Source organism: Eretmochelys imbricata, chromosome 1 (assembly GCF_965152235.1).
Source record: "Eretmochelys imbricata isolate rEreImb1 chromosome 1, rEreImb1.hap1, whole genome shotgun sequence".
NCBI lineage: Eukaryota > Metazoa > Chordata > Testudines > Cheloniidae > Eretmochelys > Eretmochelys imbricata.
This window is the reverse complement of record NC_135572.1, coordinates 50,315,544-50,342,240: the sequence shown is the minus strand read 5'-3', so window position 1 is coordinate 50,342,240 and position 26,697 is coordinate 50,315,544. Positions and strand designations below refer to the sequence as shown.

Sequence of the window (26,697 nt, the reverse complement as noted above, 5' to 3'; positions counted from 1 at the left end):
ATTTTGATCTATGGGTAAAAACACATACAGATCCAGATATGCGTTCAAAGGGCTTAACACTTCAATTACTTACAACCAGCCATATTGCTTACTACTGTGTTGAATTCCACATGAGACTACTCACATATTAAGCACATGCCTAAATGTTTGCAGAATTTGGGCCAAAGTTCATACCTTGAAGAAGAAATGCAAAGGAAATGCAAATGAGTTATCTGCAATAGTCAGTATATAAAATGAGTCGGTATATAAAGGAAGTATCTTGGGTCAGATTCAAAGCTCGTTAAAATCAATTGGATTCTTTCCATTAACTTCAGTGGGCCTTGGATCAGGCTTCCTAGAGCCTCACAGAAGCTAGGCACTGCATTCTCTGTCCCCAAGAACAGTCCTTTTCACAAGAAATCACTGATTTTACATTGACAAATACTGTATATCATCACATTTTTCTTAATTGTGGCACTGTATAACTTCATTTTCCTTTCCTCCTTTCTTTTGCTGAAGGCGATTACGCTGGCATAGTTTCCAGATCTCTCATGGCCCGAGCCACTCCGCAGCATCGCTACAGCTCAGTAATCAATCAGCAGCCCAACTGAATCTACTGCAGAAATTTTCCTTACTTCGCCTTACTGCCATCATGGAAAAATACTGCATGTCAAACAAACATGGCTGGACATGGTAAGTGCATTATGTGTCTCACAAAACAGATATATTTAGAAGGAAATTGTTTCCCCCAATTATATTATTATCATTCCACTAACCTAGCCCCTTTCATCTGAGAATCAGAAAGTGCATTTTGGTCCATAGTTATATAGTGAGTCAGTGGCAAAGCCAGAAATAGAACCCAAGAGGTCTGATCCACCTCCCTGCTCTAACCACTAGACACCCACCCTCTCTCTAATAGCAGCCAAGTACCAGAAAAATAAACAAGAAGAGTAGGAGTGAATAATTACAAAGAGGAAATTTTAAAATAAGGTTCTCTAAAACTAAAGTTGTGGTTTGAAAGAAGCAGCTTTCATCAAGTATACAAGTTTGTTTTTGTTGTTTTTAATATTAAAAAGAAGCAATTAGCAGTGGGTAGGTGGAAGTCATCTAGAAAATATTATTCTCCCATATACGCAGAAACATTAGTCTAATAATGATAATAATAATACTTCACAGTGAGACAGTGCTTTGCACCTTCAAAGCACTTTACAAACATTAACTAATCCTCACAAACGCCTCTCTGAGCTTGGCAAAATAATTAAGGTATCTCCAAAGATACAGATGGAGAAAGAGAGATGAGAGAAAGCTAGAGTCACAAAAGGACTTAACTCCCACTTTAGGTGCCGAACACTAAAATGTCAGCACCACTGTTCAACTGCTGGCTAACCCTGGAGGAGCCTAAAGGTCATCGGCATCTCAATTTCCACCATTAAAAGTCCCCTAGCTACCTAAGTTTCTGCCTCTGGAAATGCACACAGCTACCTTAGTCTAGGTGCCCAGGTTCCTAGATCCTACAGGGATGCTGCAACTAGGCATTCCCCTGCCTAGCTCAGCTGTGGGGCCCAATCCAATAGTATTCTCAAGGCCTGTCTAATGCACCACAAAACACACAGCATGAGGCAGGGGGGTGGCAGCCTCTTTTATAAAATGTATCCCACTGGTCAGGGAACTCAGCTGAGATGTGGGAGACTCTGTGTCTATTCCCCCACTCTGCATGATGAGGAGAAGAGCTGTGCATTTGGTTCTCCCACCTCTCCCAATAAGTGTGCTAGCCACTGGGCTATGGGGGATCCTGATATAGGGCTATTCCTCAATGTCTCCTGTTGAAGCTGTTCCACAGTGTACAAATACATAAATATTCAGTGGGGGAGTGAATGATTCTATAGTCCAATGGTTAGGGCATCCGCAGAGAGGTGAGGAAACCCCTGTTCAAATCTCATTCCCTCAGGCAGAGGGAAGAGTCTCCCACATCCCAGCTGAGTGCCCTAATGGGTAAAGGTTAAGGGCTTTTCCTCCAGCCATTTTGTAGCAAGTTAGGCACCTTTCTTGAAAGAAACCTCCAGGAGAGGGTTTATGGCTGTTGATCCTAAGCAAAGATAGGTGACTCCCTCCAACCCAGAGTTAGACGCTAACTCTCTGAGCGGCATGGGATTTAGGACATACCCCTCTGGTCAGCATCTGGTATTGGTTGGTTTAGGGAACTCCCTGTTGAGCGTGCTGGCTTTTGTGAATCCCAGTCTTAGGGTCCTAACTCTCCCTATGCCTTGTATAAGGAGCCTTGGCACCTAACTCAGAGCTGGGGCAGGGTGCCTAAAAGTTAGGCACTGAAATGCTTGGCATTATAATGGCTAATTCTCCTTTGGGAATCTAGCCCTAAGGGACTTACTCAGGGCCACAGGAGGAGCCTCTGTATCAGAGCTGTGATTAGAACTCAGCAGTTTCTGGAATTTGCTGATTTGCGCAAAGGAGCTCTCTCCCCTGACAAATATTTTCAATGATCACGTAATTGATCTGTAAGGCCCAGATCCACAGAGATACTTATATATGTGTATATATAAAGTCTGCTGCAGTTTCCACGGTATGCATCTGATGAAGTGAGCTGTGGCTCACGAAAGCTCATGCTCAAATAAATTGGTTAGTCTCTAAGGTGCCACAAGTACTCCTTTTCTTTTTGAGAGATACTCAGCTGTCTAAAACCCAGACTTAGGCACCTAAGTCCCATTTTTAGGCCCCACTGCCATTCACAAAAATCCTGCTCAGCTGCCGCTTAACCCTGTAGATGCGTAAACTTACTCGGTGCCTAAATTTTTGCTGCAAAAGCTCCTTTGAAGCCTAAGTTTCTGCTGCAGAGCATGCATGTTGCTATCTCACTCTAGGCACTGTATGCCTGTCTAACCCGCAGAGCAATCCACGAAGGATCTCACCCATGGAGCCCAGTGCAGTAGAGGCCATCTACTGGATCAGTTCCCATTCCAAATCTGTCTGGATGAGGATGAGCATGTGGTGGTGGTAGCACCCACCTTAAAATCTTTAGCCCAGTGGTTAAAGCACTTACCCAGGTTCAATTCCCCTCTCTTCCTGACAGGGAGAAAAGATTTGAGCAGGGGTTTCCCGCATCCCAGGAGAGTGCTCTAGTCACTTGGCACCTCCTCCTCCAGCCATTTTGCGTGGAGTTAGGCACCTGCCTCGCTCATTCTCACAAGGAATGACTTAGGTGCCTAAGCCTCCTGACTCCAGGAGAAGTGTTCCTGGCTATCGCAACCAGAGATCGGAGTCTCCCTGCAACCCACAGTTCAGCATCTATATATGGGGGAGGGGGCTTAGAACACAGTGCTCTGGTTGGCATCTAGGTGGCGCCCCACGTAACCTGCTGGCTTTTGTGGATTGCATTCTTAGGCACTTCTCTCTCCCCATTCATTGCACAGAGAGCCTATGCACCTGCCTTAGGCTTTGTGGATCTCATTGGTGTTCCTGTGATTTTCTAGGTGGCTAAAAGTTAGGTGTTAGGTTGCTGAGCATCACAACACTTAAGTTTCTTTTTGGATCTGGGCCTAAGTTTTCATGCTCAGCATTATAGACAATTGGAATTACAAGTAGCTGTGATGTTGTTTTCCATACTCCTCCAGTGGGTCATTTAGATCCAAATATTAACTCCTTCTCACACAAAATTCGAAACCTCCAGCCATGTTTATCCATGTTTTAACACTACTGAAGCAAAGATTCCCACAAAAGGGAATCTGGCCTTTTGGTCTCTTTTCCACCATCATTTATGGGAGAAAGAAAGTTCACCAAGTTTAGTTAATCTACTTGACCAGAAATCAATTGAGTTACATCAGGGATGCATTTGCCACATAATGATTTCTCTCTGTAATTTATTACTGTAAATTACTGGACCACAGAAATGCTAAATCACAAAGCTGATATCATAGAAATCATGGGACACATTAAAGAAATGAACTTGCACTCTTTCAGATACATCTTCCACTATGTTTTGTTGTGCTGCTCATGCCCGTCCATGCCAGATATTTTGAAGGCAAGCATACAGCCACAGGCAATCTGCTGGTAAAGGCTCTCAAGAAGACCATAGCATGTGCAGACTTTAAAGGATTCATATATCATGTATTAGAAAGGAAACTTTTATTCAGCTGTCTTTACCAGTTATTCAGCTGCCGTCAGATTTACTGGCTTCCCTCAGCAATGTTAGCCAGTAGGATCATGTAAGTACTCTCACAGTTTAATGCTAATGGTGTGAATTCCAGGTCTGTACCAAAGTTCATGAAGAGGATGAAAGTTCCTGACTACAAGGACAAGAATGTCTTTGGTGTGCCTTTGATAGTTCATGTCCAGAGGACGGGGCAACCCCTTCCACAGAGCATGCAACAAGCATTGCGCTACTTACGCAGCAATTGTCTAGATCAGGTATGGACTTTACATTCCTGGCTAAATTTCAAAGGGTTTTTCCATAGTCAGGCTATGCATCAAGCCAGTTGAAATGGTTTTACTGTATAAACATTTTACTTTGCCAGCCCACATCAATGCCACACCATTCTAGAGCACTATGCAGGTTATGGTAGCACTGGACAATGACTGACATATTACTAACACCCATTTTGTTGCTGTATTACTCGCTATCCAAGGGACATAGCTATTATACCTTTATTGTTCCTCCCCTAAAGACAGAGCTCTATGTATATGTACATACATAGCAGGGGGTAGAATTAGATGACCTCCTGAGGTCTCTTCCAACCCTAATCATCTGTGATTCTATGATACATGCTCACAGCATATATTGTGTCCAGAGAGCTCAGAGAGCAAGTTGATGTTTTGTTCTGCATTGCAACAATGCTTGCCCAGTTTTAACATTGGAGCAGCATGTTTCCCACACGCCCCCAGGCCCACTTCTGAATTTACCAGAGTTTCTGCTTCTTGCTCTGCTTGTGACATTGTGCTTGCTGCAGGAGTGGATCTGTTGCTGTGGGAATGGCCTAATGAGAGTTTCGGCACTGTGGGCAGAAATGGGAAGATAACTAGGGGCAGGGAGGAAATCATACCACAACTCTTTGTAGCTAAGTTCTCATTCAGCGCCCATCACCATGGTATCTGGGCTTGTATAGTGAGAGTGAAAGAATTGGGGAGCAGAGAGCAAGGAGGTGAAGCAGGGCTGGATTAAGTAGTGGAGTTGGGGGAATGGAAATATGTATAGGAGAGCGAAAAGGAGAACAGAGGGAAGGGAAGGGAAAGGGAACAGAGAGCAAAATAGAACAACAGAGACAATTGGGAGAATGATGAGTAACAGTGGAAGAAAGTAGAAAACAAAGGAAAACAGGACAGAGACCAGAAAAAGAAAAAGCAACAGAGAGAATCAAGCTGGCCAGGAACAGCATCTCTTATGACACGTTCAAGTTTCTGCTTCAAGAGGCCACTGGAAGGTGTCCGAGCAATAGGAGAAAGCCAGCTCCACTCTCCTAATGGTAGAATTGAGGAAATATTAAATAAAAGGTAAAGGTAGAGGGAAGGGTTTAACATCAAACTGCTTCCAGACTGTGAACATTTAAAAACATATTTGTGCAGAGACTTGCACGCAAACCCAGATACAGGATTTCAAATGTTCTGTTAATTCAGCTTCTGCACTTGACACCTCCTCTCCTTATCCCATCTAATTCAGAATCAGCTAATGTCTGGCCACTGGATTCGTTAGAGACCTAAGCAGCTTCCAGCACTTCCCTGTACAATGGCTAATTAGAGGTATTTCATTGTGCGTGTAGGGAGCCAGCCTAGAGCCCTGCGCTTCTGGGTCTGCCACTGCATGTATTTAACAGAGTTGCAGTTGTTTATATAATTGTAAAGTATGGCTATGGGCACTTGGGATAGTTGTGACTGTTCTGAGATGAAGTAAGGAAATCCAGGCCATTAAGGATTGAAAATGATTATTCAGATACAACCCTGACAAAGAGAAGTCTCTGTACCTTTCTTTGTTGGCTGAGCTTTTATTTCTATCCTACATCAACTGTGCACTTGCAGAATAGACTATCCACAGCACATGAAGAAAATAAAGAGAGTGGGATAAATTAATCTCTAGTATAAATCCGTTGGTGTCTGTGTGTTTATGGATCCCTTGTAGTTACAGGATACATCTCTAATACTGGTTTCAGAGTAGCAGCCGTGTTAGTGTGTATTCGCAAAAAGAAAAGGAGTACTTGTGGCACCTTAGAGACTAACAAAGTTCACGAAAGCTTATGCTCAAATAAATTTGTTAGTCTCTAAGGTGCTGCAAGTCCTCCTTTTCTTTTATCTCTAATACTGAAGAGAGCCTGAAACACCTGCTTTTATGAAACCAAGAACTACCCTCTCTTGATGAATTGAGCATTTTTCCAAAGAAAGGGAAATAGGAGTAACATCATTACACAATAGTAGAGATTAGCAGTAACTGAATGTCAGGCAACAGGAGATTGTTTTGATGATATTTGATGTCTGACCTCCGGTTCTAGAGTAGCTGTGAATTTTTAAAGGTTGTTTATGCCAGCAAGGAGCCTTTGCCCCAAACCCAGAGGTTTTGCTTCACATTTGTCCAGCACGCTGCAGAGCTTTATACTTTGAACAGAAACAATCGTGGCCATGAGTCTAGTATATTCAATATACCAGGCTGGGTGAGGATTCAAAAGGGAGAGAAGAAATGATGGACAATCCAGATGAGAAGAGCCAGACGCTTCCTTGTATTTAGCTTCCTTGTATAATCCTTGTATAGGATTGTATAATCCTTGTATAATCCTTGTATTTAGCTTCCTTGTATAATCCTTGTATAGGATTGGGCCAAAATAAATCTGATGAGGTTCAATAAGGATAAGTGCAGGGTGCTGCACTTAGGATGGAAGAATCCAATGCACCGCTACAGACTAGGGACCGAATGGCTAGGCAGCAGTTCTGCGGAAAAGGACCTAGGGGTGACAGTGGACGAGAAGCTGGATATGAGTCAGCAGTGTGCCCTTGTTGCCAAGAAGGCCAATGGCATTTTGGGATGTATAAGTAGGGGCATAGCGAGCAGATCGAGGGACGTGATCGTCCCCCTCTATTCGACATTGGTGAGGCCTCATCTGGAGTACTGTGTCCAGTTTTGGGCCCCACACTACAAGAAGGATGTGGATAAATTGGAGAGAGTCCAGCGAAGGGCAACAAAGATGATTAGAGGTCTAGAACACATGACTTATGAGGAGAGGCTGAGGGAGCTGGGATTGTTTAGCCTGCAGAAGAGAAGAATGAGGGGGGATTTGATAGCTGCTTTCAACTACCTGAAAGGGGGTTCCAAAGAGGATGGCTCTAGACTGTTCTCAATGGTAGCAGATGACAGAACGAGGAGTAATGGTCTCAAGTTGCAGAGGGGGAGGTTTAGATTGGATATTAGGAAAAACTTTTTCACTAGGAGGGTGGTGAAACACTGGAATGCGTTACCTAGGGAGGTGGTAGAATCTCCTTCCTTAGAGGTTTTTAAGGTCAGGCTTGACAAAGCCCTGGCTGGGATGATTTAACTGGGAATTGGTCCTGCTTCGAGCAGGGGGTTGGACTAGATGACCTTCAGGGGTCCCTTCCAACCCTGATATTCTATGATTCTATGATTTCACTGTCAGATCTAAGGGCAGCTTTACCTCTGAATATAAACATAATCCACCAATGTGCACACAGTGCAGATTTCAGTTCTGTAATTTCTACATATAAATTCAGATTGCAAACATCACAGATATAACTCACTTATATAACTTTTCCTAGACATAAGAGAAAAATCTCAAAACCACTATTTGCAATCTGACACTGTATTCCACTTACAAACTAATACACAGCATGCACAGAACTACGTACAGTTTAATTTACGAAAGCCACATCATCTCTATATTAATCATCAAAACGTTTCAGTATATGACCATTGAACATGGAAGGACTTCAAGAGCATCCATTAATTGTTCAGGATGAGGATGGAGCTACATGGGTCTTGGAATGGAGGCTGCAAAATTAAGCAAAAGATGTTGCATGACTGAACTGCATATTTAGTTCCTTTCATGGTTGGAGCTGGTGGGTGGGATATGCTGTCCAGTAACCTTGACTCCAAGTTAACAAAACAAATAACTAGCTATACACAACAGGCAATGAGGAAGCAAGCTTTATAATTTAAAGCCCAAAATATGCCCACTTTATTCTTTTTATAGATTTTCTCAGTATTTCACCTCTTCTCCTATAAACTGAAGAAAAACAACAGGAATACTTCCCAAATGGAACAACAGAAACTCACTTGGGAATAAATATGTGGTTCATGCTCAGGAATTCACCTCAGGGGAATTCCACTTCCGAGAACTACTGTGAAAGGACAACACTGCTGTGAAGGCACTAACAGGGCTCATTTTAAGAATCACCACTTCCTTCAGAATAGAAAGCAAACAAGATAAAAATGTATCTTGGGCCTGGGCTACACTGGGGATTTCGAACTAAGGTACGCAACTTCAGCTATGCTATTCACATAGCTGAAGTCGAAGTATCTTAGTTCGACTTACCTGGTCGTACTCACGGCAGTGAGTCGACCGTGGCGGCTCCCCCGTCAACTCCGCTTACTCCTCCTGCCGAGGTGGAGTACAGGCATCAATTCGGGGATTGATTTATCACGTCTACACGAGACGTGATAAATCGATCCCCAGTAGATCGATCACTACCCGCTGATCCGGCAGGTAGTGAAGACATACCCTTAGTCTCTACACAGATAATCCATCTGTGGCCTCTGCTTTGTAACTGCTAGTTTTTTCAGTGGAATTTTAGGAAACTTCGGGGAGCAGAGAAAAGGAAGGGGAAAAATAGATTTAGCATCTGGGTGTTACTCCTACCAGGATGTCTCAGTCTCTTGACATGTAATATATTACTTAGCTGAAGATCCTAGCATTTTGTTAATCTTCAAAATAGATAGACATTATAAGCCAGATTCTCAGCAAGGGTAAATCAGTGTATCTCCATTAAAGTCAACTAGTTCTGCCCATTTACGCCAGCTAAGGAACTGGTTCACAATTTTTAGGCGCTATCATACCCACATACATTCTGACCTTTTGGTGTGTGATTTGGTATAATAGGGAAGAATTATTAGGTGTTATAGTCCCACAGCAAGAGTATGTAGCTATTTATGTTTTCTCTTGTGAACAAGTCTACTGGCATTTCCATTAATGTAAGAATCTAGCAGTTGCATGAAATCTTGTTATCTACAATAGTAAAACAAATAACACAACTTCCTCAGTAAGCAAAGCCTCTTGTAAGAAATACTTGAAAGAAATGGCTGTTTAACCAACCCAACGTGGCTCCTGGTTTAGGTGGGTCTGTTTCGAAAATCAGGAGTGAAGTCCCGAATCCAGGCCCTGCGTCAGATGAACGAGAGCTCCCCTGAGAACGTCAGCTATGAAGACCAATCAGCCTACGATGTGGCAGATATGGTAAAGCAGTTTTTCAGGGACTTGCCAGAACCTCTTCTCACCAGTAAGCTAGGAGAAACCTTTCTCCATATCTATCAATGTAAGTAAAATGATGGTTATTCTGAATGTTACTGAAGTGTCAACCGTGGGCCTAATTCATTCAGTTAACTTCAAATGCTTTGGATCAGGCAAAATGTGATTGGTGCTGTACACAGCACAAAATAAAGACAGTCCCTGCTACTAGAGGCTTTGGCTGAGATTTCAAAGCTACCTAATGGGATTTGGGCATGCAGTTCCCGTAACTGTCATGGAAATTGGGTGTCCAAATCCCACATGCAGCTTTGAAAATCACAGCCTTCCAATCAAAAAGAAGCACCCAGAGAAGATGAGATAGATGCACAGGGAAAGCCGGAGGAGGAAATAACCTGAAACAGTTTATATTATAATATCATATTTTTTTTAAAAAGTACTGACTCACTTCATCTTGGTAAAAGTCTTTTGAATGTGGAGAGGATGGCGGCTTGGCCTTAAAAATGAGAACATTAATATGAAATGAATTTTCATGAGGATATAGCTTTTGAGGGTTTGCATTTTCATTATATCTACTAACATTTATATGTACTTTAGTCCCGTAGTTTAGATCCCAAACTTAAGTCCTGTTAAGAGAGCTAATAGGGGAAGAAAACCTTAAGGGATTTTTCTTTTAGTTTCATTCCTCAGCAATGTCTGAACCTCAAACATATCAGAAAGATACCAGTGAATGTGAGCCAGAAAGTGAAACTGACCGTTCTAGTCTAATTGTCCAAATTAGGCGGGGGAGTCAAAAGTAAACAAACAGTGGAAATAGTGAAAAGTAAATTAACAACTTAAAATGTTCTGTTGTCGGAATTTCAGGTGATACTGATAAGAGAGAAACCATTTTAAAATACCGTATGAGCCCAGTTTTCAGAAGTCTATCTAAGGTACCCGTATGCCCCCCCTCCTTCCATTACCATAGTATCTGAGCACCGCACAATTTTTAATGTATTTATCCTCACAACACCCCTATGAGGCATGGAAATACTGTTATCCCTGTTTCACAGGTGAGGGGCTGAAATGGAGAGAGACAAAGTGAAACACAGTGAGACCAAGGTCACACAGGAAGTCCGTGGGAAGCAGTGAATTGAATCTGAGTCTCACTAGTCCTAGACTAGTGACCTAATCGTTGACCCATACTTCCTCTCTCTGCTTTCATGCCCAGAAGCTGCAGGGTCACACTGAACTTCAGGCACATTTCATAGCCTTTATAAAAAGCACCTGTAATTATTTGCACCAATAAAATTGCTCCCATAATTACTTGCATCACCAAAATAGCAGGCTAAGTAGAGGATATATCTAATTCCAGGGCCATATTTTATGTTCTCACAGTGACCTTTTAATAAAAGTATGTGTTATAGCCATTGTTTGATGAAAACTGGGAATGCTCCTGTGTTAACACAGGAGGGAAGGCCAGTCAACTGTCACATCTGAATGCCCACGTCTCTAAAAAGCACATATGAGTGTGGAAACTCATATAAAACTACAAAACCAATAAAAAAAAAATCTCCTTTTAGGATGTTGCTAGGCCTTGTAGGAGCTTCTGTTTTGGGGAAGTCAGATGTATTTTATTTATAACTAAAGCCGATCCCATAATACTCTAGTACAGCACATAGAGAAAAGATTTAAAGAAGGAAGTTGTGATATTCCACTTTATGGATCAGCCTTTTACCATATTCTTGTGGTTATAAAATGTCATTTGAGAAAATGATAGTAAAGCCTCCATGTACAGTATATATAGGGAATAAATTAATTCCAGGGCATAGTAAGGCTAAAGAGCTTAAGCCTGTACTGCTGTGAGAAGAAGAAATGGCTCTAGGAAGGATTTCTTTGCACTGTGTGAGTAACTTTAAGGAGCTCACAAGGACTTCCATATGGATTTGTTTAAAACAAAGCAGTAACAGGGAAACAGGTGGGCTTTCCTACATATTGAGAAACAAAGTTTAGATTAAAAACAGGTAGGATTTTTTCCTCCGTACATTCAACAACATTTATATTTCTCTGCTTCAGTTAGGACTGGACGAACCAACCTTTCTGGATCAAAAAAATAAATAAAAATGAACAGTTACTTGAGTACCTGTGATAGCTCATAAAGTGTGGGGTTAGATCAGGGGTGGGCAAACTATGGCTCACGGGCCGTGTCTGGCCCATCAGGCCTTTTAATCTGGCTCTCGTGCTCCCATTGGGGAGCAGGGTTCAGGGCTTGCCCCACTCTACATGTGCTGTAGCTCTGCGCAGCTCCCGGAAGCATCGGCATGTCCTTCTCCAGCACCTACGCATAGGGGCAGCCAGGGGGCTCTGCGCGCTGCCCCCACCCCAAGCGCTGGCTCCGTAACTCCTATTGGCTGGGAACCCTAGCCAATGGGAGCTGCAGGGGTGGCATCTGCAGACGGGGCAGCGGGCAGAGCCACCTGGCCACACCTCCACGTAGGAGCCAGAGGGGAGACATGCTGCTGCCGCCGGGAGCTGCTTGAGGTAAGTGCCGTCTGGAGCTTGCGCTCCCTGACCCCCTCCTGGACCCCAACCCTCTGCCCCAGCCCTGATCCTCCTCCCGCCCTCCAAACCCCTCAATCCCAGCCCGGATGGTTATAAACTGTTCAGGAAGGACAGGCAGGGCAGAAAAGGTGGGGGAGTAGCACTGTATGTAAGGGAGCAGTATGACTGCTCAGAGCTCCGGTACGAAACTGTAGAAAAACCTGAGTGTCTCTGGATTAAGTTTAGAAGTGTGTGCAACAAGAGTGATGTAGTGGTGGGAGTCTGCTATAGACCACCGGACCAGGGGGATGAGGTAGATGAGGCTTTCTTCCGGCAGCTCACGGAAGCTACTAGATCGCATGCCCTGATTCTCATGGGTGACTTTAATTTTCCTGATATCTGCTGGGAGAGCAATACAGCGGTGCATAGACAATCCAGGAAGTTTTTCGAAAGCGTAGGGGACAATTTCCTGGCGCAAGTGCTAGAGGAGCCAACTAGGGGGGGGCGCTTTTCTTGACCTGCTGCTCACAAACCGGGTAGAATTAGTGGGGGAAGCAAAAGTGGATGGGAATCTGGGAGGCAGTGACCATGAGTTGGTTGAGTTCAGGATCCTGACGCAGGGAAGAAAGGTAAGCAGCAGGATACGTACCCTGGACTTCATGAAAGCAGACTTCGACTCCCTCAGGGAACGGATGGCCAGGATCCCCTGGGGGACTAACTTGAAGGGGAAAGGAGTCCAGGAGAGCTGGCTGTATTTCAAGGAATCCCTGTTGAGGTTACAGGGACAAACCATCCCGATGAGTCGAAAGAATAGTAAATATGGCAGGCGACCAGCTTGGCTTAATGGTGAAATCCTAGCGGATCTTAAACATAAAAAAGAAGCTTACAAGAAGTGTAAGGTTGGACATATGACCAGGGAAGAGTATAAAAATATTGCTCGGGCATGTAGGAATGATATCAGGAGGGCCAAATCGCACCTGGAGCTGCAGCTAGCAAGAGATGTCAAGAGTAACAAGAAGGGTTTCTTCAGGTATGTTGGCAACAAGAAGAAAGCCAAGGAAAGTCTGGACCCCTTACTGAATGAGGGAGGCAACCTAGTGACAGAGGATGTGGAAAAAGCTAATGTACTCAATGCTTTTTTGCCTCTGTCTTCACTAACAAGGTCAGCTCCCAGACTGCTGCGCTGGGCATCACAAAATGGGGAAGAGATGGCCAGCCCTCTGTGGAGACAGAGGTGGTTAGGGACTATTTAGAAAAGCTGGACGTGCACAAGTCCATGGGGCCGGACGAGTTGCATCCGAGAGTGCTGAAGGAATTGGCGGCTGTGATTGCAGAGCCATTGGCCATTATCTTTGAAAACTCGTGGCGAACCGGGGAAGTCCCAGATGACTGGAAAAAGGCTAATGTAGTGCCAATCTTTAAAAAAGGGAAGAAGGAGGATCCTGGGAACTACAGGCCAGTCAGCCTCACCTCAGTCCCTGGAAAAATCATGGAGCAGGTCCTCAAAGAATCAATCCTGATGCACTTGCATGAGAGGAAAGTGATCAGGAACAGCCAGCATGGATTCACCAAGGGAAGGTCATGCCTGACTAATCTAATCGCCTTTTATGATGAGATTACTGGTTCTGTGGATGAAGGGAAAGCAGTGGATGTATTGTTTCTTGACTTTAGCAAAACTTTTGACCCGGTCTCCCACAGTATTCTTGTCAGCAAGTTAAGGAAGTATTGGCTGGATGAATGCACTATAAGGTGGGTAGAAAGCTGGCTAGATTGTCGGGCTCAACGGGGTAGTGATCAATGGCTCCATATCTAGTTGGCAGCCGGTATCAAGTGGAGTGCCCCAGGGTCGGTCCTGGGGCCGGTTTTGTTCAATATCTTCATAAATGATCTGGAGGATGGTGTGGATTGCACTCTCAGCAAATTTGTGGATGATACTAAACTGGGAGGAGTGGTAGATACGCTGGAGGGGAGGGATAGGATACAGAAGGACCTAGATGACTTGGAGGATTGGGCCAAAAGAAATCTGATGAGGTTCAGTAAGGATAAGTGCAGGGTGCTGCACTTAGGATGGAAGAATCCAATGCACCGCTACAGACTAGGGACCGAATGGCTAGGCAGCAGTTCTGCGGAAAAGGACCTAGGGGTGACAGTGGACGAGAAGCTGGATATGAGTCAGCAGTGTGCCCTTGTTGCCAAGAAGGCCAATGGCATTTTGGGATGTATAAGTAGGGGCATAGCGAGCAGATCGAGGGACGTGATCATTCCCCTCTATTCAACATTGGTGAGGCCTCATCTGGAGTACTGTGTCCAGTTTTGGGCCCCATACTACAAGAAGGATGTGGATAAATTGGAGAGAGTCCAGTGAAGGGCAACAAAAATGATTAGGGGTCTAGAACACATGACTTATGAGGAGAGGCTGAGGGAGCTGGGATTGTTTAGCCTGCAGAAGAGAAGAATGAGGGGGGATTTGATAGCTGCTTTCAACTACCTGAAAGGGGGTTCCAAAGATGATGGCTCTAGACTGTTCTCAATGGTAGCAGATGACAGAACGAGGAGTAATGGTCTCAAGTTGCAGTGGGGGAGGTTTAGATTGGATATTAGGAAAAACTTTTTCACTAAGAGGGTGGTGAAACACTGGAATGCGTTACCTAGGGAGGTGGTGGAATCTCCTTCCTTAGAGGTTTTTAAGGTCAGGCTTGACAAAGCCCTGGCTGGGATGATTTAACTGGGAATTGGTCCTGCTTTGAGCAGGGGGTTGGACTAGATGACCTTCAGGGGTCCCTTCCAACCCTGATATTCTATGATTCCTGCACCCCAAACCCCTCATCCCAAGCCCAGAGTCTGCACCCCCAGCTGGAGCCCTCACCACCACCCCTTGCACTCCCCGCATACTCCAAACCCCCCAGCCTGGAGCCCCCTCCCCCGCACCCAACCCCCTACCCCAGCCTGGAGGCCCCTCCTGCACCCCAAACCCCTCATCCTAGCCCAGAGCCCATACCCCTGCCTCAATCCGGAGCCCCTTCTCATACTCCAAACCCCTTTGCTCCACCCCAAACCCCTCATCCCTGGCCCCACCCGAGCCCACACCTCCAGTCAGAGCCCTCATCCTTTCCACATCCCAACTCCCAGCCCGGAGCCCCCTCCAACACCCTGAACTCCTCGTTTCTGGCCCCACCCCAGAGCTCGCACCTCCAGCTGGAGCCCTCACCCCCACCTGCACCCCAACCCCCAATTTCGTGAGCATTCATGACCCGCCATACAATTTCCATACCCAGATGTGGCCCTCAGGCCAAAAAGTTTGCCCACCCCTGGGTTAGATAGATACTTAACTTTGGGAATTTGTGTTTATATGCATGTAGTTTACTTAATCACCAAAATTGGGGTTGGGAAGGATTCTTTTCCCCATGACATACTGGCAAGAACTTGAGGAGCTGGGACACTTGAGGAGCTGAGTTGATATATCCAGAATGGTTGATTTCTGTGATTGCAGGGGGGTGAGCATATCACAGTTCAGATTGTGCTCAGTTACCCTATACTTGGCATAGCAGTGGTTTATGTTACTCTGATTAACCAAAACTCCCAGTTAACTGAAGTGAAGTCCCTCAGGGTTGTATTGTGTTCTTCATTATGTGCCAGAATCCAGGAGGGAGGGATGACACATTACACAGACTTACCAAAGATTCCTCTGAGTTTTCTGAAGGTTTCCTGTGTCCCTTGCCACCTCTAGAAAGTCAGGGTTGTACTATATCAATTTGCCATTTTTTGTCTGAAACCTGTTCGAATAAAGTGCTTGCGTGAGCTAAGAGACAGAACTTAATAGCTCACTGTTGCATCAATGGTAACTCAGGCTTTGCTCTTCTTTCATAGGGTTATATATAATGTATTAAACACCCAGAGGAGTTCCAACCTGAGGAAACTTATGGAAGCTTTAGAAATGATTCTGTCCAAGATGCTATAAAAGCATATCCATTACTACTTTCATTAAACTCTTCCTAGGTTCAGGACATAAGTGCAAGCATTTTCCCAAGCGTTCCTAACGCTTTTTGAACTGCTCTCCCAAGGGCAGAAAAATCATAGAAAATAGCATTTAATGCTATGGCACGAAGTACTGTTCTCACATCATAAACTCTAAATGAAGTATGATCTCCTTCTTAGAGAACCATCTCCTCAGGGACAGAGAAGGGTAGTAAAATAGGCCAGACAGGCTATGCACTATGGAAAGATAAAAAATATAATAGAGCTTAAAAGTTTGGACTCAGTCCTCTTTAGTACAGGTAGGTATTCACTTTCCAAAACATGGAAAAGTAGGATCGAGCAAGCTCAGAATATGTAAGAAAGAAAAGCTCAGGTTTTCATAGTCTGACATTTAAAAGGTTTTCCCCCTCCAAAAAAAGTAGTCCCCACAGTCCAAGTTCCTGTGTTCACTTTATCATGTTCCAGTGTCTTTACAAGATGTTACGATTAATCCCATTGAATGACACTTGATTTTCCTCAGATGTTCCCAAAGAGCAGAGACTTCTGGCTGTGCAGGCAGCCATCATGTTGATGTCAGACGAAAACAGGGAGGTTTTGCAGACTCTGTTGTGTTTCCTGAGTGACGTTTCCTCTGTAGAAGAGAATCAAATGACTCCAATGAATGTTGCTGTGTGTCTGGCCCCTTCCCTTTTCCACCTTAATATATTAAAGAAGGAAAGCTCACCAAGGTAAGTAACTGTCTTGGCTGTCCCCTTATCTTTTACAGAAAGGGCTGGAGTTTAAAACTTAAATAATATTTTGTTAGCATGAAACAAAATGATGCTTTTGATGTTTAGACCAACATTTGGGGTCAAATTTTCAAAGGTGACTGTTGAATATTGCACCTCAAGATTTGGGCATGCATTCTTTGAGAAGGCATTACAGAGCCAAAGGGGCATTTACATATTAGAGAAAGTCATTTAATTCTTGCACAAGTAAATGCCCATTTTCATCTGTAAATTCAGTGGGCGTGAGTATGTTTTGTAGGGGTAGTTTTGGCTTTTGAAGGCACCGAGCCTGATTCTGTTGCCATTGGAATCAATTGGACTTTTGCCATTGACTTCAGTGTGCAGAAGATAGGCCCACAGAAGATAGGGCAGGGCTTTTAACAAGCACATTTTCAGTGCATGGTACAAGGTTGCAGGCTCACAATTCCTGTCAAAGTCAATGGGTGTGTTGTGGCTTAAATCCTGTGCAACCCTAAACTTCACCCAAATCATTATTAAAAGAGGCATCATGGAAAGGAGAGATAAGCATGGAATGCTTGTGTTCTAATCCCAGCTCTGCCAATGACTCGCTTTGTGTATACTTGAGTAGCATTCTGCTAACTGGAAAATGGAGCTCATTTCAGGCCATGTTCCTGTGGTTCATAACATGGTGAATATAGATTAAACAGGGCTTAGATCCATCCAAACATTGGTGGCCCATCTAAATGTCCCCTCTGCATTCCCTTCCCATCCCTGCTAAAGATATTACTATGATCATATTTTGAATCTGTTCAGGTATATGGGTCTGGAAAAGTCTCCTTGTAGCCAGTCCCTTGCCAAGCATTTTAAATGATGACAGGGTAGAATACTGGGCATATTTGTTGAGGGTCTGTTGAACAATGTATCATATGCAATATACAGCATCTTTAACCATTCCTGCTTTTAACTTTGGCTTGAGTTAAACACTTTTTAGGTAAACACTTTTCTCCTTTGGAATCAAAAAAAGGTTTTGTATGGTCTGAATGATCTCTGAGAAATGTAAATGTAAAAGGATTTTCTCTGTGGCCAGGAGAACATTGTGCCATTATGTTTACTTCCATATTAAAAAGATGGTACCTGAGACACTGAATTCAATTACAGAGTAATACAGAAAAAATATGCAACAGGAAAGCCAGATCAGAAGGACCTCAGTGAAAACCTGGCAGCTACTCAGGGACTTGCACACATGATAATAGAATGCAACAAACTTTTTGAGGTGAGTGGAAGACTCAGCATTATTCATGGAGACCACAGTACATAATGGAGCAGCCTTTGAAATATTTACAGTTTAGACTTACATTTCCGCTCTCATTTTAGCTTAGAGGGCGATGGTTCCTAACTTATTTATAAGCTTGTTGCAGCTGAAGTTTATTTCTCATTTCTTTATGACTGTCTCCTTCTACCTTTTCAGAGATGCAGGTATTAGCACCATTGGTTTATTATCCTTGGGGAGTTTGCAGCCCAAAATTCTGGGTTAACAAATTTTACTTTATATCAAAATTTGTTGTTTTAACATTGAATTAGTTATATGCTTTTAGTATCTTACTTTTAAAAAAACCCAAAAGGGAGCTTACATACTTTGTTCTGTATGTAGTGTAACAAAGCTGCGGTTGCCTAGGACTACACAGGTTTCGGGGTGGCAGCCGTGTCAGTCGGTATTCGCAAAGAGAACAGGAGGACTTGGGGCACCTTGCTGAACTGCATGTGCTGCCACTTGCCATTTCGGAGATAGAACTTGTTTCCTCCTGCTCCAAAAGTCCACACTAGTCGTCTTGAGCTAAAGGAGAATCGTCATTAGCACTAAAGGGCTTTTGACGTACAATGGAACAGTCTGATTCCATCCAGTAGAGAGCTGTGGTACACAGACACATTGGCTATTTCATTTTCATATCTTGATATCTCATGATTAACAGTAGGCACAGATAGCAGTGGGTGTCTGCTTTCATAGATTCATTGTGCTTGTGTGCAGGATAATACATTGTGCTAGAGATTGCTTCTCTTAAAGGGCAGTTCTCAAAACAAGCCTCTACCTCTAAGTTTTACCTGCTTTCTTTGGAACAGGTCCCCCATGAGATGGCAACCCAATCTCGGAATTCCTATGTGGAGGCTGAAGTGCATTGTCCAACAGTGGAGGAACTAGGAAAGCAAATGGATGAAGAAGGAGGAAATTACCAAATGTACCTTGAAAGTCTGATGCAGAACCTTCAGAAAGAAGCAAAAGAGAAATTCAAAGGATGGGTCACCTGTTCTAGCATAGAGAACACAGAACTCGCCTACAAAAAGGTAATTTCAAGAGATGTGGAAGAAGTAAAAAACAAAACAAATTTAAAAAAAAAATCTAATCTACCCATTTCTACCCATAGGACCCACTGGTTCATTACATGGCTGAATAAATGCCTTTACTATTTTTTAAATCTTCTACAGGCAGGTAAAATTCTTTAGGGGGGAAAAATCCTGTTAAAACTTACTATATAAATAAATAGTTAATAGAAATGTAACATGGCAGTGATCTTTGTATGATATTCCTGGAAGTGGGCACACAGAAGCCATAGTAAGGTCTCAAACCAACAGGCAGAGGAAGTGATAAAGCAAACCATGAAAAGATAGAGAGAAGAAAAGAGGGAAAAATAGATTGTATTACTTGAGTGAGTTTTTTGAGAAGGGGATGGGTAACATTCCTGGCCTTCTCCTTCTCCTCCTGCAAACAGGTTACTGGAACACAGTAGAGAGGTTTGCGAAAGCTTGATGAGATTTGGAAGGTGGGGGGTGGAATACTTTGTTAATGTAGATACAGTATAGCTTCCTGCCTGTTCTACCAGGGTAGTCCTGCACAGTTGTTGTGAAAATGTTTTATCTATGATTTTAGGATAATTTTATCACCACTCTATTCAGATGGAGGCTTTCCCCATTACAACAAGGGGAAGTTAATATTAACAAAGAGGAAGGAATGCAAGCCAAAATAGGGAAAAACAGGTTAAAGAATATATAGATAAGATAGACATATTCAAGTTGGTAGGGCTGGATGAAATTCATTATAGGACACTTCAGAAATGAGCTGAAGCAATCTTGGAATCAAGAAGGAATTCACCCAAGAGTTCTGAAGGAACTCAAATGTGAAATTGCAGGACTACTAACTGTTATCTGTAACCTATCATTTAAATCAGCTTCTGTACCAAATGACTGGAGGATAGCTAATGTGACGCCAATTTTTAAAAAGGGCTCCAGAGGTGACCCTGGCAACTACAGGCCAGTAAGCCTCACTTCAGTACCGGGCAAATTGGTTGAAACTATCATAAAGAACAAAATTGTCAGACACGTAGATGAACATAATTTGTTGGGAAATAGTCAACATGGTTTTTGTAAAGGGAAATGATACCTCACCAATCTACTAGAATTCTCTGAGGGGGTCAACAAGCATTCAGACAAAGGAGATCCAGTGGATATAGTGTATTTAGATTTTCAGAAAGCCTTTGACAAGGACCCTAACTAAAGGCTCTTAAGCAAAATTAGCAGTCATGGGATAAGAGGGAAGGTTCTCTCATGGATTGGTAACTGGTTAAAAGATAGGAAACAAAGTGTACGAATAAATCATCAGTTTTCCGATTGGAGAGAGGTAAATAGTGGTGTCCTCCAGGGATCTGTACTGGGCCCAGTCCTATTTAACATATTCATAAACGATCTGGGAAAACAGTGAGGTGGCAAAATTTGCAGATGATACAAAACTACTGAAGATCGTTAAGTCCCAGGCAGACTGCGAAGAGCTACAAAAGGATCTCACAAAACTGGGTGACTGGGCAACAAAATGGCAGATGAAATTTAATGCATATTGGAAAACATAATCCTAACTATACATATACAATGATGGGGTCTAAATTAGCTGTTACCACTCAAGGAAGAGATTTTGGAGTCATTGTGGCTAGTTTTCTGAAATCATCCACTCAGTGTGCCGCAGCAGTCAAAAAAGTGAACAGAATGTTGGGAATCATCAAGAAAGGGATAGATAATAAGACAGAAAATATCATATTGTCCCTTTATAAATCCCTGGTACACCCACATCTTGAATACTGCATGCAGATGTGGTCGCCCAATCTCAAAAAAGATATATTGGAAAAGGTTCAGAAAATGGCAACAAAAATGATTAGGGGTATAGAACGGCTTCCATATAAGGAGAATCATAGAATCATAGAATATCAGGGTTGGAAGGGACCTCGGGAGGTCATCTAGTCCAACCCCCTGCTCAAGCAGGACCAATCCCCAACTAAATCAAAAAAGATAAAGCGGAACCAATCCCCAATTTTTGCCCCCAATCCCTAAGTGGCCCCCTCAAAGATTGAACTCACAACCCTGGGTTTAGCAGGTCAATGCTCAAACCACTGTGCTATTCCATATCCCCAAATGTGGGGGATTAATAAGATTAATAAAACTGGGACTTTTCAGCTTGGAAAAGAGGCGACTAAGGGGGGATATGATAGAGGTCTATAAAATCATGAGTTGTATAGAGAAAGTAAATAAGGAAGTGTTATTTACTCCTTCTCATAATACTAGAACAAGGGGCCACCAAATGAAATTAGTAAGTAGCAGGTTTAAAACAAACACGAGAAAGTATTTGTTCATGTAACGCACTGCCAAACTCTGAAACTCCTTTGCCAGAAGGTGTTGTGAAGGCCAATACTATAATGGGGTTCAAAAGGGAGCTAGATAGATTCATGGAAGATAGTTCCATCAATGGCTACTAGCCAGGATGGGCAGAAATGGTGTCCCTAGCCTCTGTTTGCCAGAAGCTGGGATTGGGTGACAGGGGATGGATCACTTGATGATAATCTGTCTGTTCATTCCCTTTGGGACACCTGCCATTGGCCACTGTCAGAAGACAGGATACTGGGCTTGATGGACCTTTAGTCTGACCCAGTATGGCCATTCTTATGTTCTTATTAGCAATTATCTTTGAGAACTCCTGGGTAAAGTCCAAGAAGACTTGAGAAGGTTAAACATAGTACCTGTCTCTAAAAGAGGGAACAAAGAGGACCTAGAGAATTATAGACCAGTCAGCCTAACAATCAATTTGTAAGCATCCTAAGGAAAATAGGGTTGTCAGGAATAGCCAGCATGGATTTGTCAAGAACAAATCATACCAAACCAACTTAATTTCCTTCTTTTGCAGGGTTACTGGCTTAGTGGATTGGGGGGAAGCATGACATGGTATATCTTTGATTTTAGTGAGGCTTTTGATACAGTCCCACATGATGTTCTTATAAGCAAACTAGGGAAATATGGTCTAGCTGAAATTACTATAAGGTGGGTGCACAACGGGTTGAAAGACTGTACTCAAAGAGTAGTTAACAATGGTTTGCTGTCAGACTGGGAGGGCGTATCTAGTGGGGTCCTGCAGGGAGTCAGTCCTAGGTCTAGTACTATTCAATATTTTCATTAATGACTTGGATGGCGGAGTGGAGAGTATGCTTTTAAAATCTGACACCAAACTGGGAGGGGTTGCAAGAACTTTTGGAGGACAGAATTAGAATTCAAGATTACCTTGACAAATAGGAGAATTGGTCTGAATTCAACAAAATGAAATTCAGTGAAGACAAATGCTCAACTACAAAATGGGGAATGACTGAGTAGGTGGTAGTACTGCTGAAAAGGACCTGGGGTTATAGTAGATCACAAATTGAATATGAATCAACAATGTGATGCAGCTGTAAAAAAGGTTAATATCATTCTTGGCTATATTAAAATGAGTGTTGTATGTAAGACATGGAAGGTAATTGTCCCACTCTACTTGGCCCTGGTGAGGTCTCATCTGGAGCACTGTGTCTGATACGGGGTGCCACACTTTAGGAAGTATGTCAACAAATTGGAGAGAATCCTGAGGAGAGCAACCAAAACGATAAATAGTTGACAAAACCTGACCTATGAGGAAAAGTTAAAAGAGTGCATGTTTAGCTGTGAGAAAAGAAGACTGGGAGGGGGGAGCTGTTAAGGGCTGTTATATAAAGGACAGATTTCAGAGTACAGCCGTGTGAGTCTGTATCCGCAAAAAGAACAGGAGAACTTCTGGCACCTTAGAGACTAACACATTTATTAGAGCATGAGCTTTCGTGAGCTACAGCCCACTTCATCAGATGCATAGAATGGAACATATAGTAAGAAGATATATATATATACATTCATATGTGAATCTATTTCCCCATGTTAAGTATCCTCACACCTTCTTGTCAACTGTCTAAATGGGCCATCTTGATTATCACTACAAAACTTGTTTTCTTCTGCTGATAATAGCTCATCTTAATTAATTAGCCTCTTACAGTTTGTACGGCAAATTCCACCTTCTCTGTGTGTGTGTGTGTGTGTGTGTGTGTGTGTGTATCTATCTATCTTCTTACTATATGTTCCATTCTATGCATCCAATGAACTGGGCTGTAGCCCACAAAGCTTATGCTCTAATAAATTTGTTAGTCTCTAAGGTGCCACAAGTACTCCTGTTCTTTTTATAAAAAGTACTGTGATCAATTGTTCTCCATCTCCACTGAAGGTAGAAAAAGAAGTAATGGGCTTAATCTGCAGCAAGAGAGATTTAGGGTAGATATTAGGAAAACCTTTCTAAATATAAGGGTAGTTAAGCTTTGGAGTAGGCTTCCAAGGGAAATTGTGGAATCCGCATCATTGGAGGTTTTTGAAACAGGTTGGATAAACACTGGTCAGGGATGGTCTAGGTTTATTTGATCCTGCCATAGCACTGGGGCTGTCACTTCCAGCCCGACCTTTCTATGATCTTGGGCTCTCTGTGGTTTTCTCCGCACTACAGAGCTGTATCAAATAACAGAACCCAAGGGCTAAGAGCAGATTTTTTGCTATAAAAGCTATTTTACTACTTTTGGGGCCCCAGAAAGAACAACCTTTATCCATCCAGACACAAGAATGAGTCACCATGTCAATTACTCTTGAAAATTCTTATTAATGCAACTCCACGGTTTAGCCAAAAGGGCTAATCCTCTATGCACAGCATCACCTCAGATTGCCCAAGTGTTTCAGATTGAACATGGGACTCTTTCAGGGCAATCAGAGTTTCGGGTACTGGGCCAAGAAATCAGTCTTATTCTAATCATATTGTATATCACCTACCCTTTCTTCAGCCCCTCTTACCAGCTATTTTTCAAACATTCTATGACCTCTTCAGGAAAAATCCCACGTTCCACTTAATATCTTTGAGGTAGGAACTTTGGGCCGAATTGGCATCTCAGTCCCACCAATATAAAGAGAGTAATGCCAGTGCCATTGGAGGAGTTCATCCAGATTTACGTTGTTGCGAGAACAGAGTTTAACCTACTGTCTCATTTTTCTGTTAAGTGTTAGCACATGTAGATTTCTATATACACAAATAACATTGAACACGCCTGTAAATGTAAATGCTGTGAAACTTCATCTTAAACTTGAGCTCTGAGTCCTCACCGGAAATTCTTTAAGCCGTCCACGCCGAGAACATATTCATAGATCCAGCTTTTCCATTTTTTCTTTATTGTTTACTGAAGGTTGGGGATGGCAACCCACTCAGGCTTTGGAAAGCTTCAGTGGAAGTTGAAGCGCCTCCATCAGTTGTACTGAATCGAGTTGTAAGAGAACGTCACCTTTGGGATGAGGACTTCTTGCAATGGAAGGTCGTAGAAACTCTGGATAAGCAAACAGAAATCTACCAGTATGTATTGAACAGCATGGCACCCCATCCTGGCAGAGACTTTGTAGTTCTAAGGTAAACTTTCTAAAGGCAACCTTCTAGCCTCTGACTTCTCCACAAGGAGCTTCTGTTATTAGAAAGATCTGGTCTTATATAGCTTTCTCCTTAACGTTTATACACTAAGTATACTATGTCATCTACATACAGGCTGTAATATTTCATTTCTCAAAGTGCATTTAAAACTATGTGCTTAGAGCATACTGATCTTTTTCTCAATGACATTTGAGCAACAGTCTTACAGAACCCATGTATCAGAACATAAATATTGTTCATTCCTTAGGACAGGTGTCTGAAAATAGCTGCTCTCAAAATAATGCAGATATAACCCAATTGTTTTTTCTCCTGCTTTTGCCATGCTGTTTGGAGAATCGTGAATATCTCATTTTCTTTGAGTTTGATGAGCCAGCTGTTTAGTAGAAAAAATACTAATACCTTTAAGTCAAGGTTACGAGATAACATTTAAAGTTGGAACATTTGTAGACCAAGAAATGCTACCATTTTTTAAAAAAAGCTAAAAAGTATGGAAATGAACTACAAATGGAAGGTAGATCCATATTCATATATCCTCCCTGTTCATGCAGCATCTCAAATAAATGTGTGTGTGTATATTGGACATTCCAAAAACAGCCTTAACTCTGTTCATACACAACCGATAAACAGAAAACCCTCTTAAATGCACCCGCCCTTTGAAACCTTAATGGTTGGTTCTTGGCCCACTCATCAGGGCAAAAAGCTGGAATGCTGTGTAGAAAGATTTCAGCTACAGAAGAGCTGTCCCTAACTCAGCCATCAGCTGTTGAATGTTTCCTTTTGATTGATTGTGTGCATTATTGTTCTGGGCCTCTGCTTTCTCTTATTGGAATGATATTCCACTGAAGTGATATGCAGCTTTGACAAAGGAAATGATCCAGCAAATCAGAATTGCATTAGGGAGAAAAATGATGGAAGGTAATAGAAGAGCCCAATGAAATATAATTATCTCAATATATCCCTTTTATTGTTAACTTTTGTATTCTGTCACAGAATAACTTGCAGACATTATTGGTATAAAGGAAAGAACTACTGGAATTCCTAAGAGAAGTTTAAAAATACTTTCTGTAATTTCTTTATGATCAGAAAATATTAGACCTTACATTACACATTTTCCTTTGCCTGCCCAAGATTTACTGACTGGGCTAAATTCCTCCCTGGCATAACTCTATGAACTTCATTTCATTTACACCAGAGATTAATTTGGTCCACTGTGGGTTTCCCTCCTTGCCCCAAGAAGATTGTGTAGCAGCAGTTGGGGAGGTTTTTAACCGCCTTTATTCTGGGTCATATTATTTTCCTTTCAGTTCACCATACGTCACAGTGTTTTATGTTCCTGAAACACCCACAGTGCAGTCACATCAATCAAACAAAATCTTGAGAAAAAGTTTTCATTCTCGTCATTAACCTAGCCAGGATGGCTCAGCAACACCGTTGTATATCACTGGCTGAAATATATATATCAAAAAAGGGAATCCTGGCTGGTTTATGATGCATTGAAAACAGGTAGGAGAGACCAAGCAGTAGGCTTGTTATTTACAGCCTTTGATTTGAGGCTGGAGCTATGTTAACCAATCAGATTGCCTGTCCTAATTAATGCACCTTGATTGGCAGCAACTGAGTTCAGTGAAATTATTAACCTCTAGAGAAGTGAGTTATTCACTGTACAAGACTGCTAACTTCCATCTCGCCTTCAAAATGTTCATTTTACACTTTCTAAATTCAGGGCTATCATTGAAAGGTATCAAAATGTTTCTAAAGATGATAAATGGGATATGTGGAAGAACGCATATGTCTGACTTTATGTTTTGGAATGAATGTGAGCCTTAGAGAAGGAAAATATTGATAGACAGTACTTTGCACTTATATAATACCTTTCATCAGAGGATGTCAAAAGGCTCAACATTAATTGATCCTCACAAGTGCTGTAGTGTGATCTCTTTATTGTGGAAGTGCAGAATTTTTTTTACAGAACTGCACTCAAAACCAAAACAATGTAAAATTTTAGCACCTACAACTCCACTCAGTCCTGTTTCTTGTTCAGCCAATCACTAAAACAAACAAGTTTATTTACTTTTAGGGGAAATCATGTTGCCTGTGTCTTATTTACAATGTCTTCTGAAAGTGAGAGCAGGCATTTGCATGGCACTTTTGTAGCCAGCGTTGCAAGGTATTTCCATGCAGATACACTAAACATTTGTATGTCCCTTCA

The 26,697-nt window shown here is 42.5% G+C and overlaps 1 protein-coding gene across 2 annotated transcripts in view; it reads left to right on the top strand.

Annotated features, from left to right (window-relative positions):
• The window catches only part of STARD13 (StAR related lipid transfer domain containing 13), a 500,497-nt gene that overhangs the window by 468,438 nt on the left and 5,362 nt on the right, over positions 1–26,697 (top strand). For both annotated transcript variants that reach the window (XM_077810186.1, XM_077810194.1), the window contains 7 exons: positions 499–672; positions 4,239–4,398; positions 9,315–9,513; positions 16,459–16,666; positions 17,825–17,939; positions 18,785–19,006; positions 24,253–24,470. In XM_077810186.1, coding sequence (XP_077666312.1) covers positions 499–672; positions 4,239–4,398; positions 9,315–9,513; positions 16,459–16,666; positions 17,825–17,939; positions 18,785–19,006; positions 24,253–24,470 — 1,296 coding nt within the window. The remainder of the gene's footprint in view (positions 1–498; positions 673–4,238; positions 4,399–9,314; positions 9,514–16,458; positions 16,667–17,824; positions 17,940–18,784; positions 19,007–24,252; positions 24,471–26,697) is intronic.